Source organism: Aedes albopictus, chromosome 3, assembly GCF_035046485.1.
Source record: "Aedes albopictus strain Foshan chromosome 3, AalbF5, whole genome shotgun sequence".
Lineage (NCBI taxonomy): Eukaryota > Metazoa > Arthropoda > Insecta > Diptera > Culicidae > Aedes > Aedes albopictus.
Window position 1 is genome coordinate 168,864,258 of NC_085138.1, and position 22,629 is coordinate 168,886,886.

Here is a 22,629-nt window from a genome sequence, read left to right on the forward strand (position 1 = left end):
GTCCCCGGTCACAAAATGTATGGAAGATCGATTTTCAAAAACTCTCAATTTTTCCTTGTTTTTTACCACATGTCCATATAGATATGTTTTGAAAGAAAGTAGCAACTTGGGCGGCAATTCATTGAAAAAGTAATTGGATGCATATTAAAAATAGACCAATTTACTAAAAAATCGTAAAGTTAATGAAACCGCTATAACTTTTTCTCTCGTTAATAATTTCAAGTTAAGTCAAACGTTTTGCAGAGCTCGTTATATAAGTCATAAATGGACAAAGTTTCATTGCATTCGGTTCATTGAATCCGGAGATATAACAGCTCAAATTTGGCTATCAAATAGTTCCACCTTTTTCTAAAATGCTTATAACTTCGTGCAGAATAGCCTGATCTTTTTCAAATGTTGTCCACTGATACACAAATAGTTAATCAACTTATAGTGAAAATTTGAGAATATTTGATGCGCTTTCCGAAAAGTTACAGCTAATTGGACATTTTGTGAAAAGTGAAAATGTTGCCTGTTCCGATCATTTTGTCTATCCCCTATAAGTAGTGAATTCCTTCGTTGATTGGGAATTCCTGCAGGGTTTCGTCCCGGGACTCCTTCCGGGATTTCTTTTAGGAATTCTACCGTGACTCCTTCAGAGATAATTGCCGACATTACATCAGGAGTTTCTTTCGGGAATGTTTCCTAAATACATCCCTCGAAATTTCACTAAATACATCCAGCAGAAATTTCTCCAGGTTCCCTTCTGGGTTTTCTCCCGTGATTCCTTTTTGGATTTCATCAGAGTTTTTTCCCTAATTTTATTTTGAGATTCCTTCAACAATTTCTTTGGAGGATTTTTTTTCGATGACTCCTTGAAGGATTTCTGCTGCGATTCCATCAGGGATTCCTCCAGGATTCTCCCAGTACAGACGATTTTTTTTTAATTCTTTCTCGGATTTCTCCAGGATCTTTCGCCAAGGATACTAATAAGACGGGCTTGGTGGTCTTCTGGCTACCGCTTCTGATTCCTATGCAGAAGGTTGTATCTTTCTGTATACTTTCTTCTTCCTCTCTACATATACAACTCATGTATATTCACACACACAGCACAGTGTTAATCTATCGAATATATATAATGCCTACGAGTTAAGCAATCAAGCGAACTGTGCCGCATTATCTTCCGAGTAATAAACACACTAATCTATCACCTTGCGTGTGGCATCCACACACACCAATATGTGAACCCATTGCAAACCATGAATTTGTGCAGACACAGAGGTATATTCGGTCTACTGTGGTTCATTCGCCTTCTCCAAGTCTCGTCTTCCATCTGCACTCCGCTTTAGATGATAAAGCCTGTATCCGCAATAATCGGGACACAGAAATACAGCTATAACTCTGTAATATCTACATTAAAATTGCACAAATTTGGCCGAATAATATCTTAAGATGTGTTCATTTCTCCTACAAAATTTCATGTGAATCGGAGTAGTACTTTTGGTTGTAACAATGAAAGAGTAGAATGTGCGCCAATGAATTTTGTACAGCCCCTAGTTTTGCTTGTTCGCGCTGTAACTTTTGAATTTTGCAATGGAAATGGCTGAAATTTTGAACACAAACGTCTCAATCCACATTTGTTGCATAGGCAAAATTTCAAAAAAAATGATGCACTATCAACAATTTTATAGTCGAAACATGTATTGGGACTGAACGTGATTTTAGCCCCTCCGAAAGCAATTAGTCAGCACCCTTCATTGTTTTGATTGTACTATTGAAAGTACTATACCAATAATTTTACAATTTCGCAGGCAAAATATACACATAATCAGCTACCTTCTGTCAAAATTTCATAAAAATTAGCAGAGAAATTCAAAAGTTATGAATAGGCAAACATCGCACATGAAAAACACGAAAAATTTTCCCTAACACTCACACCTATCAAAAGCAGTAGCTTTTATACCAATTGATCAAAGTTGATGAAATTTTGTAAGAAAGTGTATCTATAAGTATCATAACTGCTAACGAAATTTCATAATTATCATCATAGAACTTTAAACTTTAGCTTAAAAGAACCATCTATTATGCGAATTAAAATTGGTCATGTTTGTACAAAATGCTTAAAACCACGTCTGTTTGTTTTTCATCTACAGTTGAAAGTAATGCATCAATTTTGATGAAATTTGGCACAAATAATAAACATACACTAAAGAGTTCTCAGTCAATTATTTGGCCAATTTCACTGATTCATTGCAGAGCTACAGCCATACTTTTGTGTCCCGATTATTGCGGATACAGGCTTTACGCAACACCTTCCGTTCGAAAACTCCAAGGTCGCGTTGGTCCTCTGCACGTAGGGTCCATGTTTTGTGCCCATAGAGGACTACCGTCTAATCAGCATTTTGTAGATAGTTAACTTCGTGTTACGGCGAACTTTATTCGATCGTAGAGTTTTGCGGAGTCTAAAGTAAGTACGATTTCCTGCCACAATGCGCCTCTGAATTTCTCTGCTGGTGTCGTTGTCGGCGGTCACCAGTGAGCCGTACACGAATTCTTCAACCGCCTCGATTTCATCACCGTCGATATAAATTCGGGGTGGCGGGCGCGGTGATTCCTCCCTGGAGCCCTTTGCCATCATGTACTTTGTCTTCGACACATTAATGACTAATCCGATTTGCCTGGCTTCACTCTTTAGTCGGACGTACGTTTCCGCCATCGTCTCAAATTTACAAACTATAATATCAATATCATCAGCGAAACCAAGCAGCTGAACGGACTTCGTGAAAATCGTACCACTCGTGTTAATCCCCGCTCTCCTTATTGCACCCTCTAACGCAATGTTGAACAGCAAACACGAAAGACCATCACCTTGCCGTAACCCTCTGCGAGATTCAAAGGGACTCGAGAGAGTCCTTGATACTCGAACTACGCACATCACTCGATCCATCGTCGCCTTGATCAATCGTATCAGTTTATCCGGTAATCCGTATTCGTGCATAATCTGCCATAACTGTTCTCGATCGATTGTAGCATACGCAGATTTGAAATCGATGAACAAGTGATGTGTGGGCACGTTGTATTCGCGGAATTTCTGCAACACCTGGCGGATGGCATCTGAGCCGTTGTAGACCTTTCACCCATGAATCCAGCCTGATATTGGCCCACGAACTCTCTTGCAATCGGTGATAGACGGCGGCATAAAATTTGAGAGAGTGCCTTGTAGACGGCGCTCAGTAGTGTGATCGCGCTATAGTTCCCGCCATCCAACTTATCGCCCTTTTTGTAGAAGGGACACACGATATCTTCCATCCATTCCTCCGGTAAAACTTCCTTCTCCCAAATCTTGGAAATGACCCAGTGTAGTGCTCTCACCAGTGCTTCTCCACCGTGTTTTAGTAACTCGCTTGGTAGTTGATCTGCTCCAGCGGCTTTGTTGTTTTTCAACCGGCATACCTCCTCCACAATCTCTTGGAGGTTAGGAGCTGGAAATCTTTCGTCCTGTGCACGTACTCCTAGATTTGTTACCGCGCCACCTTCGGTGCTTGCAACGTCGCCATTGAGGTGCTCATCATAATGCTGCCGCCACCTCTCGACCACCTCACGCTCGATCGTGAAAATATTCCCGTGATTATCTCGGCACATGTCAGCTTGTGGCACAAAGCCTCTGCGCGAGTGGTTAAGCTTCTCGTAGAACCTTCGTGTGTCCTTAGCCCGGTACAGCTCTTCCATCGCTTAGCGCGATCTCGTTCTTCCTGCTGGCGCTTCTTCATTCGGAAGACTGAGTTCTGCCTGTTCCGCGCCTGTCTGTAACGTGCCTCATTCGCTCTCGTACGGTGTTGCAGCATTCTCGCCCATGCTGCATTCTTCTCGTTTTCCAACTGTTCACATTTGCCGTCGTACCAGTCGTTTCTGTGATTCGGAGTCGCGAAGCCTAGTGCTGTTGCCGAGGTACTACCTATGGCGAATCGGATGTCCCTCCAGCCATCTTCAAGTGTAGCTAAGCCAAGCTGCTCTTCCGTTGGTAAGGCCACTGCTAACTGCTGCGCGTACTCGGGACGTACCTCCTCAATCTATTTAGCTGAAGTCAGAAGGACAACAGTGCCCAGACTGCACTACCAGCTAAGCACACAACACTTAGCTGGCGGTCTTTGTCATCGCTTGACCCGAGGAAGCATTAGGTAGGAAATTGTTAGGACCAGAGCTTTGTTGGACGCTCGCCTTATCGACTCACCGTTTTGCAGCCCATGCTTAGTCTCCGGCAGATATCTTATTGGTTCCTTGTGTGAATGTAGCTGGTCTGGCAATACTAGAGTAGCATCAACGGGCAGTCAATCAAGTTCAAGCTCTGCTCAAGATATTTCTCCAAGGATGCTAAAGATTCCTGTTCAAGAATTTTAACGGGGATTACTTCAGGGATGCCTTAAGAAATCTTTCTGTGTTTTCTCCCGTCAATTCTTCAAGGATTTTTACCGTGCTTCCTTCACGAACTACTTCCGGGGCTCCGTCAGGAATTCCGCCCAGGATTTTTATTTATTGATGTTTCCCTGGTATTCTTTCAATTATTCTTCCCAGGTTTCTTTAAGGGATTTCTCCTGAAAATATTTCAGTTATGCTTTCAAAACTTCCCCCGGGGTTTCATTGGGGGTCTCTCCCAGAATTCTTATAGGGATTTTTTTCCCAAGATCCTTCAGGATTTCGTTCCTAAATATCTCCTGAAATTCCTTCAGATATTTCTTCCGAGATTTTTTCAGGGTTTCCTCCTGGAGATCCCAGGGGTTTCTCTTGAGATTCTTCTCATTCTTCTATATGGCTCTACGTTCCCATTGGAACTTGGTCTGCCTCTTTTCAACTTAGTGTTTCTTAAGCACTTCCACAGTTATTAATTGAAGGGCTTTCTTTGCCTGTCATTGCATGAATTTGTACCTTGTGTGGCAAGGATAATGATACAATATGTCCAGATTTTTTTCCGACCGCAACGGGGATCGAACCAGCCGTCTCCGGAATAGCGATCAATAGCCTTATCCACTAGGCTAACTGGAAACCCGAGGGATTCTTTCCCCGATTACTCCAGGATTCTTTCATGGATTTTTCCCAGAATTCCTTCAAGGGTTTCTGGGCAGTCTTATCAAAGAGTTAAGTGAACTACAATGTTCTCGCTCCGACGTTTCGGTCCATGTTTGGGACATTCTTCAGGGATATAGGATTGTTCGTTCTTATCCTAATACTTTTAGCCTGCCGTGTAGTCCTTTTCGTTCAAACATTTGTGAAATCTGTTGTAGGTGGTACTGAACGGTTAATGGTATCGCTTACACCCGACAGTGAAACAGTAAAAACAGTACAGAGAAAACGCCAAATACTCCCGCTACTAGAACAATATACGATTCCGTTAACCGTTTAGTACCACCTACAACAGATTCCACAAATGTTTGAACGAAAAGGACAACACGACAGGCTAAAAGTATTAGGACAAGAGCGAACAATTCTTTATCCCTGAAGAAGGTCCCAAACCTGGACCGAAAAGTCGGAGCGAGAACATTGTAGTTCGCTTAATTCTTTGATAAAACAGCCGATCCATTACAATTAAAGATCCTTCAAGGATTTCTTTCGGGATTCTGCTTGGATTCCTTCAGGGGTTCGTCCATAGATTTCTACCGATTGTTTTTCCTAAGACCAGATTACTCCAGATAAATTTCCTCGGATTCCAGTTACAATTTCTCAATTTTGATCAAGACATTCTCTGCTGGAAATATTGTAATTAACCATCCTTAGAATTGAATGTATTATCCCGATTGAAAACCACTGTGCCTGGCTAGTTGAACTACCCCACATATAGGTCACCTTATACGGGGAATGACTGATTGCTAATAGGATTAGACCAATCGTCGAGTCGCACAGCGCAGTGGATCCGTGAGCATCCTGAAATACTCACACGGACACGAGTGCATGTCCGTCCATCCGTCGTCCATGCTAAGAATACGGGAACAAGTTCCGTAATGGAGAAAAGCTGAGCGATTTTCCGTTCAATGAGCCGGACTGCAGAACTTTCCATCAGTGTAATTAGTTGGAAGCTAAACGGTGGTGGTGTTGATCCCCTCGATTGGGGTTACAGTACACGCAACGAGCGTCCGCATTGGGTTAATTTTAAACATTTTTCCAAATGAATTATTCGCTACCCCAAGCGTAAGGGTCAAATCTTACAGCGACTGGACTGGTCCCTGCAATGTAACGGGATGCTGGTAATCCATCGTTGAAATTATAAAACAGAGGAGAAAGTGAAGAATGTGCACAATTTACTTCTAGTTCGTCACTGGGAATGGTAATGACAATGAAGGGATAAGTGAGCTCATTAAAAATCGCTTACATTACGAACGCTGGGTGAATCGCATGAAAATGTTATAGAAGAGAATCAAAGCGTGACAAAATTAATTAAGCAAAATAATGAAACGCTTGGAGCATGGACTGCGGTAACATAATAGTTATAAAAAGCAATGCTGTTGAACTTTTTGTATGGAAAACTGTCCCGGTTGGCGAGAAATATTTATCTCATTTCATTTGAGCTGTATGATTGAATGTGTTGAAAGTTTCAGGATGATTTGTATAGAAGAAATCAATTCATTCCAAGAAGATTTCAAAGAATTCATTGACCGGGACCACTTCATCGATTCAAGTTTTATGGGTAGTACATTCTGAATAACAGTAAAACAACGCTGCACGTATCTCTCGCCAAAATTGATAGCTTATAACCGTTTTGCAAATTTATGTTACTACCAGCTTTTCACATCATTCATGCAAGCAGCCACCGTCAGTGATCCGGAAAATCGGAGCTTGTAATCCAGTAAAGTGTGTCTGACACTGATGTTTCATTCGTGTCGTGACCTGTGGCGTGCCGTGGCGGTGGTGGGTGGAGTGTGTCGTCGAGTCACAGTGTTGTGTTCGGAACGTGTTTCGCATGCATTATGGCTTTGTTTGGTAAGTGATCCTTGATGTTCAGCAAAGGTTTATTCATGTGTTTTCTACGTATGATATATTTGCTATGGCACTGGGCATGATGTTCGTACACTGAATTTTGATGAATTTTGTGAACATTCTGTCAATTCGTCACAAATTTTCAAAACTTGAATCTTTGAGAAAATTCAATCAAACACATCCATCCAAATATGCGTTAATTCATGACTTGCTGGAGTTCGTGGGAAACTGCCGGAAGGATTGCAACAAGAAATATGATATGATCAAAGCCTGATATGATTACGATTCAGTTTACGGTAGGAGGAGTTCTGCTGAAAATGCCACGTAAATCATGTGAAAAATCTTCTGGAATTCCAAGAAACATACTGAGAACTTCTTGCAGCAACTCCTTTGGGGTCGTTCATAAACCACGTTGACTTTTTGGAGGGAGAGGGGGGTCTAGCCAAAGTCTACGCTCCACACAAATTTTAAAAATTTTGTATGGACAAAAGTCTACGAGGGGGGAGGGGGGTCTGAGATTGCCAAATTTTGGTCTACGTGGTTTATGAACAGCCCTTTTCAGGGTTCTACAAGGAATTCCATCCAATAATGGTTCTCCAAAAGATCCATCTATGATTTCTCCAGGAATTATTTCCAATATACGACAGGTGTTTTTTTAGGATTCCTGAAGAAATTCAGAAATTCCTTCCGAGATTACTCTAAAAACTTCTTCCGGGACTCCTTTAGGAATTTCTTGTGGGATCCCTTCAGAAATTCATTACGGGTTTCCTTTAGGGTCCCTCCAGGAACTACTTCCCGGGATTTCTCTCTAGGGTTTCTCCATGAACTACTTCCGGAATTCCTTCAGGTTTTACTGCCGACAATTATTTACGAACTCGTTCTGGGAGAAATTGCAGGATAAAATCCTGGATGAATGCCTGGAGGAATTCCTACGCAATTATCGTGGGAATTTCTGCAGGAATCCATGATAGAATTCGTGAAGGAATCTCTACAGAAATTATTGAAAGAATTACTCGATGAATTTCTGGAAGAATTCTGGAAGATTTCTATTTCTATGCAATGGTTTTTCAATTTCTGAAAAAAATCCCTTGAGAAAATCCTGGAGGAATCTCTATCGGAATTTCTGAAGGAATCCCCGGGGGAATCCCTGGGTGAAATCGCTGGAGGAATTGCTGAAACAATTTATGAAGGAATCCCAGGAGAAATTCCTTGAGAAATGCCTGGATCAATAACTGAAAAATACCTGGGGGTATTCCTGGAGAATTTCCTGGAAGAATTTCTAAAAAAAAACCCACAAGATTTTCTGGAAAAATTCCTGGAGAAATTGCTGACATAATTCCTAAAGGTTGTCCAGGAGCAATTCCTGGATCAATTCTTAGAGAAATTGCTGGAGGAATTCCTGACGAAATTCTTGGGGTAGTAGCTGGAGAAATTCATGAATAAAATCCTGGCGGAATGCTTGGAGGAATTCCTGGAGGTTTTCTTTTGGGAATTGCTGGAGGAATCTTTGAAGAAGTTCTATGAGGAACCTCTGAAGAAATTCTTGCAACAATTACTCCCTGAGAAATTCCTGGAGGGATTCTAGAGAAATTTCTGAAGGAGAAATCCTCGAAGGAATTTCTGAAGGAATCCCTGGGAAGTTCCGGGAGGAATTTTTAGCGAGATTCCTGGAGGAATCCCTGCAGTAATTCCTGGAGGAAAATCCGCAAGAACTTCTGAAGGAATCCCTGAAGAATTTCCTGAAGAAATTTCAGGATGAAGTGCTAACATAATTAATGATGGAATTCCTTGATAAATTCCTGGAAAAATTCCTGGAGAAATCTCTGCAAGAATCCAAGAAGAATTCCTGGAAAATTTCCTGGAAGAATGCCTAGGAGAATTTCTGGTGGAATTCTTGGAGGATTCCCTGAAGTAGCTCCTGGAGAAATCTTTGGAGGAATTCCTGCAGGTGTCTCTGAAAAAAATCCTTGGAGGAATCCCTTGTAGAATTCCTGGGTAAATTTCTGTAGGAATTCCTGGTGGGATTCTTGGAAGAAACCCGGAAGCAATTACTGGAGGCATCTCTGGAGGAATGCCTGGATGAAGTCCTGAAGGAGTGCATTGAGGAAACCCTGGAGGATTTCTTGAAGGAATCTTCGAAAAAAAGTGCTTGTAGGAATTCTTAGAAGGATTCCTGGAGGGTATCTTAGAGAAATGCCTGTAGGAATTTCTGGAGGAATCTGCAGGGGAACTCCTGGAAAATTCTCTAGAGGAATTTCTAGCGGAACTTCTTAATCTCTAGATGAATTCCTGGAGGAATTTTCAGAGAAACCCTGCAGGAATTCCCAAAGGAATCCCTAACAAAAAAATTCCTAGGAGAATTTCTGAGAAAAATCGTGGATGAATCTCTTAAGGAATTCGGAGAGGAATAATTCTTGAAGACATCGCAGATGAAATTCTTCGACAAACTCTCGAGAAATCCGTAGAAGAATTCCTGAAGAAACTACAGAAGGAATCCCGGAATTTCTAAGGGAATCCATAAACAGATTTTGGAGGAAGTTCTGAATTAAGTCCTGGAGGATTTCCTTGAAGAATACAAAAATTTTTGCAAAAAATTATTGGAGGAATCCCTGGAAGATATCCTAGACGAATGAATGCCGGTAGGGATTAACGGAGGAATCTCCAGAAATGCTCCTGAAGAAATCTCTAGAAGAATTCTCTGAAAAAATCCTGAAGGAATCTCTTGATAAATTCCTGGTGGAATCACTTGAGAAATTCTTGGAGGAATCCCTTGAAAAATTCCTGGAGGAAACCCAGCAAGAATTCCTGAAGAAATTGCAGATGGAATTCTTGGAGAAATCCTGAAGGAAATCTTGTAGAAGTTCCTGAAGAAAACCCAGGAAGCAATTCCTAGAGGCATTCCTAAGGGAATTCCTAAACAGTCCCTGGAGGGAATACTGGATTAATTCCTGGAGGAGTTCCTGAAAAAAAATCCAAGAGGAACTCCTGAAGAAATTGTTCTTGGAGGAATCCTTGGAGGATTTTTTAAAATAAACCCTGGAGTTGTTCCTACTTCAAATTATTCCAGATTAAATTATTAGAGCAATCTCTTGAGTCTTGTGGAATTCTTGAAGGAATATATGGAGATATCCCTGAAAAAATCTCTAAAGGTACACATGCAGAAACACCTAAAAGAATTTCTGTTTACATTTCTTTGGGAATCCTTGGAGAAAATGCTGGAGAAATTCTCGATAAAAGCACTGGAACAATCACTGAAGGAATCTCTAAAGATTCATTCATTCATTTATTTAGTATTACATCAAATTCAAGATAAAACTAAATCAACAATATTTCTCCATAATACACGGTTCGTGGCTGCCGCTCTCCATCCTCGGTCGCGCCCGATGCTCGCCAAGTCACGCTCCACCTGGTCCGCCCATCGTGCTCTCTGCGCTCCACGCCTTCTTGTGCCAACCGGATCAGTTGCAAACACCAGCTTTGCAGGGTTGTTGTCCGGCATTCTTGCAACATGCCCTGCCCACCGTATCCTTCCGGCTTTGGCCACCTTCTGGATGCTAATCTATAAAGATATAATAGGATAATATCCCGGAGGAATGTCTGGTGAATCTGTGGGGCAACCCATGAGTGAATCACTGAAGGAAACTATGGAAAAAAATCCTGGAGGAATTCGTCGATGCATCCTTGCAGAAGTATCTGTAAAAATGTCTGAAGGAATCGTGGGAGGAATTTTTGAAGCAATTGTTGGAACAAACCTTGAAACAAAAATTATCTGAACACTGCAAGATGCCCATGGAACAATTCACGAAGGAGAAACTCATGGTGAAGCCCCTTGAGGAATTTCTGAAAGATTCCCTGGAGAAGTTCCTGAATAAATGCCTAAAAGAATTTCTAAAGGTGTCCTTGAAAGAATTCGTGAAGAAAATTTTGCTCTTTTACTTTTTGCTTTTTTTTTTGTTTGAATTGTATACTAGTGAAAATTCGTGTAGCAGTAGCACATAACTGCACTCTTCAGAAGCATATTGTCTACAGTCCTTCTTTTTCTCTACCGGAACCAGTTCCAGCATATCTGGAAAATATGTTTTTGTATTCCATGAAGAAAATTCACAAAATTTGGCCATTCAGCCAAGCTCCCCTGCCTCCCACTGACTACGCCCATGGCAGATCTTCTTAAACCGCGTGCAGTCAGCATATTCGCGGTCGCCCATGAAATCGCCGACTTCTACCTGATTCCCTGCTAAATATTGTTTTCGCTATTCTTTCTTCCGACATTCGCACTTCGTGTCCAGCGCACTGAAGTCTGACATATTTTATACGTGACCGTACAGGACAACCGAAAGAATCAGCGTCTAATGTAACACGAATTTAGTTTGCGTTTGCAAGTTACGGGACCTAAGTTGGTTACGCAATCCGTAAAAGTCCCTATTCGCAGCTGCAATACACCTTTTCACTTCACGGGAAACGTCATTGTCACATGTAACTATCAATCACTACTGCAGCACTAACACCATTAGGTCTGTCTCTTTTTCTTCCTGTTGTCATGTACTTCGTCTTGGTAGAGTTAATCGTCAAGCCTATCATCGATGTCTCTCATAAGCTCATAAGCTTCCTCCACTGCCGATCGATGCCGATGAGATTAATATCATCCGCAACACCGAGGAGCATATGTGCCATGCCTCTGCACACCAGAAGAAATCAGTTTATTGCCAAAATGAATTTCAAGGTTGCAAAGGAGTTTATGGAGGGAGAGTGATTTCAGGTGAAGTCATGGATTTCTGAGGGTTCCAGGGAGATTTCAAAAGAGTTTAAATGCGTTTAAAAAGGGCTTCAGAGAGTTTCTAGGGGGTTTGTGTGGCTTTCAGAAGAGCTTGATAGGAGTTTCAGTGGGGTTTCAAAGCGATTTCAAGGTGTTTCAAACCCGAACTTAACTCAAAGACGTTTCCGTTGGTTTTAAAGGGTTCATAAGCTTTCAGGAGTCTCCAGTTAGCCTAGTGGTTAAGGCTATGGATCGCCAATCCGGAGACGGCGGGTTCGATTCCGGTTCCGATCGGGAAAATTTTCTCGGCTTCCTGGGCATAGTGTATCATTGTACTTGCCACACAATCTACAAATTCATGCAATGGCAGGCAAAGAATGCCCTTCAATTAATAACTGTGGAAGTGCTCTAAGAACACTAAGTTGAAGAGAGGCAGGCCAAGTGCCAATGTGAACGACGAGCCATGAAAAAGAAGAAGAAGCTTTCAGGAGAGATTCAGAGAAGTTTAACAACGGTTTCAAATTGCTACAAAACGTGCAAAGGGATTCCAGCAAGCTTCTGGGGGTTTCAGAGAGATTCCCGCGGGATTTAGGGGGCTTCACAGACTTTCATGTGAGTTCAGGAGGGTTTAAGAAACGTTTCAGAGGGCATCTCAGGCTTTCAGGTGATCTCCATGGGGTTTCAGGAGGTTTCAGAGGCATTCCATGGGGTTTAAGATCTTGTTAAGGATGGTTTCCCAGGAGTTTCAGGGGCCTAACAGTGTGTCATCTGAGCTTCTGGGGATTTCAAAGCGATCAATGGGAGTATAAGGGGGCTTCACAGGCTTTCAGGTCTCAGGTGAGCTTCAAGGTCGTTTATGAGAATTTCAGAAGGACGTCTAAAGGTTTCAGGGCGTTTCCGTAAATTTCCAGAAGTTTCAGAGCTTTATTTAGGGGATTTAGAGCTGTTCCAAGGCATTTCAGGACGATTCAGACTGGTAGTGCTTGTAGATTCGATGACCTCTACTCAAAGGAGTTCTTGGATGCCATTTAAGATTACTCTCTCTCTCTCTCTCTCTCTTCTTGGCGTAACGTCCTCATTGGGACAAAGCCTGCTTCTCAGCTTAGTGTTCTATGAGCACTTCCACAGTTATTAACTGAGAGCTTCCTCTGCCAATGACCATTTTGCATGTGTATATCGTGTGGCAGGCACGAAGATACTCTATGCCCAAGGAAGTCAAGGAAATTTCCTTTACGAAAAGATCCTGGACCGACCGGGAATCGAACCCGTCACCCCCAGCATGGTCATGCTGAATTTAAGATTACATTAAATGTAAATTAAGTAGTGTAGATTGGCAAGCTTTTCTTAGGAATGAAGGAAATGTCGAATCTGCCGTAGAAGAGTTCTACAAAATTTTAAATGAAATTGTTGGGCAAGAAACTCCAATAAAAACGGAACGTCGTCATATAGATTCAAAATATCCAATCTTTTATAATCAACAAATCAAAAATCTGAAAGAGTCATTGAATTCACAACTTAGTAGATCGTAGCCACCTGAGGCTATGTGAGTATGAACCTCATTCATAAATCTCTTGGAATAGTTAGTTACGTTTGGAGATCTGATTATCTATACTCAATTAAGTTCTCGGATATTCTTAGGCAGCCACTGAACTCACAGATTTATAAAAAAGACACATACACCGTTTTCAGCAACCGACCGAGAGAGAAACCGCCACCTACAGCATAGCTATGTGACAGCTGTGGCTATAGGGGCCCTTTCAAGTTGAACCTGCAAACTATATATAGTTGACAGTAGGTAATTTGAAATTCATAAGTTAACGTTTCTAGGATGCTCTAAAAGAATTGCAAAAGACATTTTTCTACATTTTTCATGAACTTTTATGCCCTACTAATGAAGTCTCTGCTCAGGGCAAAAAAATATGTTGATGAACAGTAAAATAAAGCAAAACGAAGACTTCGGAAAACCTCTTTTATCTGCAGATTAGCAGTTTATTACTTTCGTCGGTAAGCGCCCAGTGGGACATCGCATTTGCTCATCGAGGTCAAATTGTTGCCATAACTTGGTCAACAAGTCAATTTATACGACAGGTAGAAGCGGAAAAAAAACGAACTCACGTCGTAAATTCCAAAAGTTTATTTCTCGATGCGCAATAAAATTTTGCTTCATATGGCACATGGTATGGCATATGGTAAGTTTCATCCATTGAAACGATAATGCTATACGACGAGGGCAGCCTTTATCCTTTTCCAAAAATGCGCAACCTACTTCGCAACAAGTGCAATAGCAGTATGCCATCTTGGCCATATGTTGCAAAACCTCAAGAGGATTACAGTAACTGTTAAAGCCAAAATCGCCAATCTTCCGCTCGTTCATGCACTAAAAAGGCAACGACGTCCGTAATCTCCTTAATGAAACAAGTCAATTGTTGTCAATAAAAATTAGCTCTCCTTGCCGGCGCACAGTGCGGCAGCAGCAGATGCAATCATGAAGTGGAATAATTTCCATCTGGGCTGCTTTCTTCATCTTGAACAACCATTATTGTTCGATACATTGCTATACAATGAAGGACGAATCAGCAGCAGCGACTATAGACCTCCCCCAAAGGTCCAATCACACGTCCGAATGAATTTGATTCTAATTTGGGGGAAAGTGGGTAAAAATGCTATATGGATATGGAACTTAATATGTCCATCGCACACAATTTGAATATCTGACAAAATATGATAACTGCGTGAGTTGAAATCCAACTCGTACTCTACATTTTTCCAGTGTTCTAAATCACCTTGGGGAAATATGGCGACATCACTTTCATAACCTTTTATGAACCGTCAGCGAAATAAATTATATTGTAGATGTTATGTTTTGCAAAAACTATTCCCCAACGAAATCTGGCCAATTTGTCTGTTTTGCGGATGACATGGATATTATTGCTAGAGCATTTGGAAAGATAACAGAATTGTGCACCCGCCTGAAACGTGAAGCAGCAAAGGTCGAACTACATAGTTATAAACGCGGCTAAAACAAAGTACATGCTGGTAGGTGGGACTGAGCAAGACAGACCAAGCCTTGGCAGCAATGTTGGGATATACGGGAATACTTTCGAGGTAGTAGAAGAATTTGTCTATAGATCATACTCACCTTCAGCTATATAAAACAAACTGTATTATTTACTCACTTCATTCTACCCCACATTCCCTCACTCATTCGCTCACTTTGCTCTTGTCCCTCATTTCAGCATCATCTTGGCATGGGAGCAGCGGCGGGAGCTGTCGTAATCAATGCGCTACACGGATTGCCGACCTTGCCAGGTAAGAAAAGACATCATCAAGCTGGTTAAGATTGCTGCTCTTTCTGGGCCCGGACCGGACCTGTCATTCCCCAGCCAACCACAAAGAGCAAATCCTACATCAATTGATTAATTAGTTTGCCCTGTCAGCCTACGCGCTCTTTGGTTCTGGGCTTAGTAATCATTCGTACATTGTGCTCTACAACGTGTGTTGGAACAAGGTTGAGGGGAAAAGGTCATGTTTACTGAACTGCCGTTCTAGTCAGGGGGTATCCAATCTTCGTAGGCCAGTTGTACTTAGAACTGAAGAGGATAGGTATGAATATGTATCACCAAGCCGATTCATTGATTTACTGGTCCAAGAATAAGACCGATGTATCCTTAGCTCACGAGAGTTGAAACAAGCACCTGCTCGACTTTCAAGAAAGGAACCATCAGTGTATCATTGTATCATACGATGCCGCCTAAAATACTTTAAACCAGATGTCCACTCTTCCCGGAAAAAGAATTTAGTGAAAACTGTCCCATAAGGAAAATTGCAAGCAAAGGTAAAGATACTTTGAGCAAGGACAAATTTGTCTAAACTCCCCAAAAGTAGAAACAAAGTGGTGTGTGTTGATCTACGGTTCACAGGAGTTTTTTCTAGTAGATTAAGTACCCATAGGCGACAAGTGCAAGAAAGCACTTCTTGTTTGATATGAATGTGAAGTACTTAGGCCAACGTCAAGGAGAACTTCAAGCGCTAAATTGGGTAAGATAACGCTCCAGACATCGTCATTAAGTACATCCTTTTGAGATGGCCTAACTTTGATTGAATTGTTCTCACTTCGCCCTTTTGCCACCACACAAGACATCCATAGGTCGTTTTGTTGTGTACATTTATTTCATATACTTAATTGTTAAACCTCACGTTTTACAAAAGGTTCGCCAGCTTTACCCGAAGGCCATACACGCTTTCTTAATTCTGAATAAATAAAGTTCCAATAGAGCTTGGAATCAAGAAAGACTCCAACGTACTTTACCTGATCAGTCACATCGATTTCAGAATAAAGAAGACGCAAAGGTCGCACGCCATTACGGTTTCGCCTTTTTGTGAAAATAACAATTTACAGAAAGGCCATATTGGCGACACCAACCTTCAACTATCTGGAAAGTGCTTTGCATCAGATCGAAAAGGGTTCTGATGCACGTAACAACTAACAATGTTGGAAAGTCGTCAGCAAACCATTAATAGGAAACGCGAGATTCCACAAAAGTGGTGACAAGACTCCCTCTTGAGGGCAAACACTCAACTTCCTAATCGATGCTTGATGAAATATCAAGAGAAGTCTGTTATTAGATCCTTAGATTTCGCAAGGGTCTTGTTCAACTGACTGACTTCACTAAAACTGGAGACAGTTGTACAAAGGTTTTTCCAGCCAGATCGTTCAGCAGACCGAAGAGCTTTCTGGTAGGCCTTGAGAGCTGATCTGAAAGCCTCCGATCCAGCAGAACGTCGTCTGTTCCAACTCTTTCTACATTTTTTCCTGAGCTTCGCCAGATCAGAGTTCCACTAAGGGGTTCCTCTTGTGGTCTTCACAGACCGCAGAGGGCAAGCTTCTTCAAAAGCTTCCATGATGAAGGCCGTTGAAGTACCAACGGCATCATCTTAATCACTTGGAGTGTCAATAGATGGTGAGTATCCATAAAAGTTGACCGCAACCAAATCAGTAAAGAGATCCCAGTTGATTGACCGAGGATTCCTGAAACGCAATGTTTGCGAAGTAACATTCACATGTTCAAAAAAAATGTAGCAATAGTCAGATAAAGATTCTTCATCTGACACATGCCAATTGCTCAGCTCGTGACTAATCTACTAAGGACCGTATCGTTGATTATGAGTACACCTTTGAGGCTGTGTATTAAAAAGACTATGCCTTATTTTGACAACTGCTATGTGTCTATTTGTTGCTAACATTAAACAAACGATAACCTTCATTAAAAGTTAAAGTTTTTCCTCAAGTGGAGTAGCAACCATTGACATGTATAGTCAGATTTGATCGTTGATCGTTTTTTGATCGAAGTGGAACAATGCGAGGGTTTACGGGGAAGAAGCGAAAATCGATTGTGACCTGGCACTGCAATGAAAAATGATCATCGCTAAGAAAATTAGCAAAAATTGAATGTGTTTGGGTTTTTTTTATCCCAAATGCTATCAAACGATTCGGTATGCATAACACACTGAAAGACTTACCCGGACGGCAAAAAACAGGTGCAGGATAGTCAAATTTGGACAGCAAAATTTGCAAAATCGTTGAAGGAAAATAGGAGGTGTCCGTTAGAGATTACGCAAAAAAGTGTGCAACGGCTGTTGGTATGGTTCAACGTGCCAAGGAGCGTAATTCCCTGAAGACCTACCCAAAACAGAAATGTCCAAAACGCATTAAAATTCTGGCGGATTATGTGAAAACTCGAGTATGAAAACTGTACGACGATGTTTTGAGCAAAAATTGCATGTGCATATTCATGGATGATGAAACGTATGTCAAATTGGACTACAAGGCACTTCCAGGGGCGCAGTTTTTCACTGTGAAGCATGGCACGAATGTTACGAATTAGGAGAAATCGATTTTTTGTGAAATAATTGGGAAAATGTGTTGGTTTGGCAAGCAATTTGTCAAAGTGGTATGAAATCGTTACCTTTCTTCACCGTCCCAAGTATGGACGTCGAAATATACCGGAAGAAATGTTTCCAGAAACTTATTCTGCCACTCATCTGAAAGCACAAAGGTCCTACATTACTTTGGCCGGATTTGGCATCTTGCCACTACGCGCGTGACAACTTTGACAGGTATGAAGAAAATAATGTTCAATTTGTGGAAAAGGCAATGAAATCTAAATTGCCGCAAATAAGGCCCGTTGAGGAATAGTTAACTTTGATGAAAGAGAAACTACGGAAAAAGGATAGAGGAGCAGGGGACGTCACAAAATTCAAGAAAAACTGGGTCAACGTAAGCAAAACCATCATCGGAACGGTTGTCCAAAACCTTCTGAAGAACGCCAAGAAGAAAGTGCGAGAGGTGGCAAGATCCACGAAAAATTAAATATACAATCATGTCATGGGCTTTTCTGATGGTCAATAAACAATGTAATTGAATTTAATTTACAAAATAAATAAAACATTTTTAAATACAGCAATTTTCAGGTGTACTCATAATTAACGATACAGTCCTAAGAGCAGAGCGTTATGTCTAACACTTCCTCTCTAGCAGATACCATGAAGATTAAGCGGTTGCCTATAATAAGTAATCCAAGATCTGTACTACTTAAGTACACAGCGCAACATTGTTTGTCTCAAGAGCAAACTTATGTGCCTCTGACAGATTTTGGGCCGCTGAATCCGAATCCGGGCTCAGATTTGCTCCAGCATGTCACAATTTTGTGCTATACCTCACTTTATAGGCCAAAATATGCGATTTTGGGCTTTTTTGACTGCAGGACATTAAGCATGGAATTTTTTTCTTAAGCTATCAAAAGGTAAATTGGTCAATTAACATCTAAGTTAACGACTCATGCAAAATATTTCGTTTTACCAAATCAAATTTGATAGATTTAAGCATTTCATGTTAGTATGTAAACTTTTATGCAAGTTTTGGAGGGTGACTTGTATGAGAAATATCTGATTTGATTTTGTAAAACGTAATATTTTGCATGAGTCGTTAATTTAAATGTTAACTGACGAGTTTACCGTTTGATTGCTTGAAGAAATATTTTCATGCTTAATGGCTTCCAATCAAAAAAGCCCAAAATCGCATATTTTGCCCTATAAATTGAGGTATAGCTCAAAATTGTGACGTATTGGAGCAAATCTGAATCCGGATTCGGATTCAGTGGCACAAAATCTGTCGGAGACACATAAGTTTGCTCTTGAGACAGACCAATAGTTAATTTTTGTTTCGCTGTGTAATTGGCCATGCATCGGAAACCTAGGCATCACCCTTGTTTACCGCTAAATTCTCCACAGTAAGAAGTTTAAAACCCGGGTTTTAACATTAGCAGCAATAACGGTATTGAGCATGTGTTCAGTAATAAGATTTCTAGTATGTTCCTTGCGTACTAGCACTTTCCAGTCTTCGAGGAGTTAGTACATACATGGATCCCTAACCCAGTTTGATTCCCTTTGCATTAAGTTTAGCCTCAGATGGAGGAATTTTTAACCATATGCAAAGTAAAGTAAAAATCAAATAAGTAACGTTCGCTCGATATGAATTTCTGAACAAGTGTCACCGATCGATAGAACCGAAAGCAAAGCCGAACAACATTTAACAGATCACAATCACGATCTTTTTGTCTGTGTAGGGCTAGTAGTCATCATCGAACTACCAGTACCTAGCCGTTCATACCCAGGGCGTTAACCAAAAGAGTCGTCGTTGTGATTGTGTAGTTTAATTAGGTCGGAACAAATCTCATTTACTTCTTTTGTCACTTTACTTGTCAAGAATGGGGGGATGATAAATAATAAATGTATTTGATGAAAAATTACACAAACAATTAGGCAAAATCATCAAACTCATCGGATTTGTTAAGAATTTTTCTCGGCAACTCTAATTTCACTTCAAATTTTTAAATTTTTTGAATAATTTATTTGTGCCCCCCTTAAATAGTCGAATTCCGACCAAAATTTTCCAAGGGGCAGGGGGGGGGGGTTGACATAATTGAAAATCGAAATTTGTGTCAGCCTTATGGATCTCTGTTAATTTTCAACTTCTATTCAATTTCTCTCGTCGCACACTTGCGATTCTATCCACCGTTTCTTTCATTACTTTCGCTACTTCTTCCTTCTTTGAGTAGTATTAAGGTGAAACATCATCAAATCCCATTGCAATTTTGCATACAACTTTAGAGACACAAATCTGACAAACGAGGCCTTGAATCAAGCCGCACTTGTTAATCCTGACTTTGCTTACTTGCAAAAAGAGGCAGCTTTTCCACATCGAGCGCATTTGTTTATGAATTTTCAAGATTGGTGCTCTTGAAAACGTGAGTAGGAGTCGAACGAAGTCAGCCATTGTGGCAGCCATGTCGGTATTCTCTGATGTTTCTCCTCAAGCTCGCCGTGAAAAGCCTATAAAATTCAATTATCAATTCTTACGTTGATTGACGAAAGATAATGTCGGATTTCTGTTTTAATTCCATTATGATTCTTAGAGGTAATCGCGCTAAAAATCCTTCAGAATTGTTCACTAAAGTATGAATATATACTATAGTAATATTATAGTAATACATATTTGAAACCCTTTTTCAACGATACTCGTTTTCATGTTTTCTTATTTCTGATGTTTGTTTCCTTTACAGGCACCAGCCTCTGGAAATGGAAGGAGCACTAGCGCACAGCATGATACCAACCGTAGACAGCGCCACCGCAGAGGCCGACCGGAAGTGCGGCAGTTTGGACGTGGATCTGGATCGAAAGTTCCTAAACAATAATAATACTACTAGCATGAAGTGTTTGCAATTCACCAGACCACCTGACCCACCACCACCACCTGCGTTACTCTTCGATTACGTAGTTGAGCAGAGCATCCAAAGTCAACAGCACAATCTCCTAGATAGCGAAATCAAAAGTTTCGAAAACATAAGCTTTAATAGCAATAGTGACGAGCAGTCAGCGAATAGTCAAGTAGAAGAAGTAGCAACCAATTCACCTAGCGTTAGTAGCCAGCCAGTAGAAAATTCTGCGGTCGTTGAACCAAAAGAAGTAAAAATGCCCAAAACAGGTACCGATACAGCGAAATCATGCGTCAATTCGAATGTTACCATTGCCTCAACTAACCAAACCAGCAAAACTAATACAACGAAGTCATCACCTGTTGTTGTGACCCCAACGATAATAACGACCACATCAGAAGACCCATTGAAAACCATCTTCTGTACTAACAACCACCATGAAAGCTCAACTAACCACCCCAACCATAAACATCATCCCACCTTCGTTCCACCTGCTCAACCATCCGAAGGAGTCTGCACGTCCGTACCCTCCGTCACCATGTGTCACCCAATTGTTAAGCCACCTTTGCCTTCAATAACGACTGAAACCCCGACTAACAATGGCCATCCTTACGGGGCTTCCACTGAAGTCTCCACCGTTGCTGCAGTTGCCACAACCGCCGCCATGACCGTCACTGCTTCTGCAGCCGCCGCATGCCCAAGCAAACCACCCACCCATTACCACTACCACCAGTACCATCCCCAACACCACCACCTTAACCATCCCCATAACCCACCGCCACCCGGCCACTCAAACCCAACCTTATCCCACAGTGTCCGCTTCATGACGCAACACATTAAAATCTTACCGAAAACTCAATCCCTAGATCTGGTGGACAACGATGACCACCTGTTGGAGGCCAGCAATAGGACCGAATCCCAGCTGGAGATCAACACGGCCGGAGTGACGTTCAAAGGCCGGGTGCTTCCGAAACTCCAGCCGCTGGATCAGACGCGACCCATCTATCCCAACGTGCCGTACAGTCCGTACAACAGCCCCTACGGCAGCCCGCGAAGTGGCCGCCGGCGGACGCCTTTGCGCGAGTCCAGACGGGTCTCCATCGAACAGTCCGGCAGCTTTCTGCAACTGAACCAATACAAACTGCTAGATCAGATTGGCCAGGTGAGCTGGTTTTCATTTAATTAAATTTCTGCTTTCCTTTCTACGGATTATTTCATTACAATGGTGAGGCTCGTACGGCGGCAAAATCTGGACACGAAAACTTATCTCATCTATTGGGCTAAATATGACAGACCAAATGCATTATTTTTCTCTCCCAAATTACACTCGAAAATACATCACGATTTTACAAAATGAATCTTTGAGAACATCAAAAATATGTTTCACTGAAGTATCGGCCAAAAGTTATGTAAAAAGAAAAAAAAACTTATCAGATTTGTCTTGGAATTCCTACAAATCTGATAGCAATCCGAACCGCCAAATTTGTTTCGGTAACTTCTGTGAAAAATATAGAATTTTCCAAACATAACCCATTTTGGAAATTCTTAATGTAAAAACAAATAAAATCATGATAAACAACAAACGAATATTCTGCAACATAGAACCAAAAAAACAGTAAATCCCAAAAAATTACGACACTTAAAGTTTATAACATGACTTTTCAAACTATTTTTCACACGCTTGAAAATAGTTTTTCATATTTTGCTTTCGTGGGGAACTTTGTGGTACTCAGTTGCTGAGGAAATGTGCTTAAGATTCCACGAAGAAACAATGTTTTTCTTTTGTTTTTTTTTCAAAATTGGTGGTTTCAGAAAAAACGATCCAGTGTTTTTTTCCCGTTCAAAAGGTTGTTGACAATCTGAAACACTTCTATCAGGAAATCAAATTAGTCCCAAATTAAAAGATTTTGTAGCCATTTAAATCGTAAATGGTTTCACTGACAATATGTCAAAAACTATTGTCAAATTACTTCATCCACATTTTATGATAATGATGACCTTGGGCTGGTATACTCGTATTTGAGTCGAGTTATGTAACACTTTGGGATGGCAATTATTAAAAACTAAGAAATAAGATACAAGTGGGTACTTCTCCAAGCAACTCGCATAGCATATATGTAAGAGTTACGACAGCTTAGTTGTATTAGTTGTATAGAA

General features: G+C 41.1%; 1 protein-coding gene across 1 annotated transcript in view; it reads left to right on the forward strand.

The window, feature by feature from the left end:
* Window positions 1-22,629, forward strand: part of LOC109402816 (uncharacterized) — a 113,337-nt gene that overhangs the window by 52,749 nt on the left and 37,959 nt on the right. The window contains exons 2-3 of the mRNA XM_062860634.1: window positions 14,935-15,007; window positions 20,320-21,634. Of these exons, the coding sequence (XP_062716618.1) occupies window positions 20,336-21,634 (1,299 nt within the window). The 5' untranslated portion in view covers window positions 14,935-15,007; window positions 20,320-20,335. The remainder of the gene's footprint in view (window positions 1-14,934; window positions 15,008-20,319; window positions 21,635-22,629) is intronic.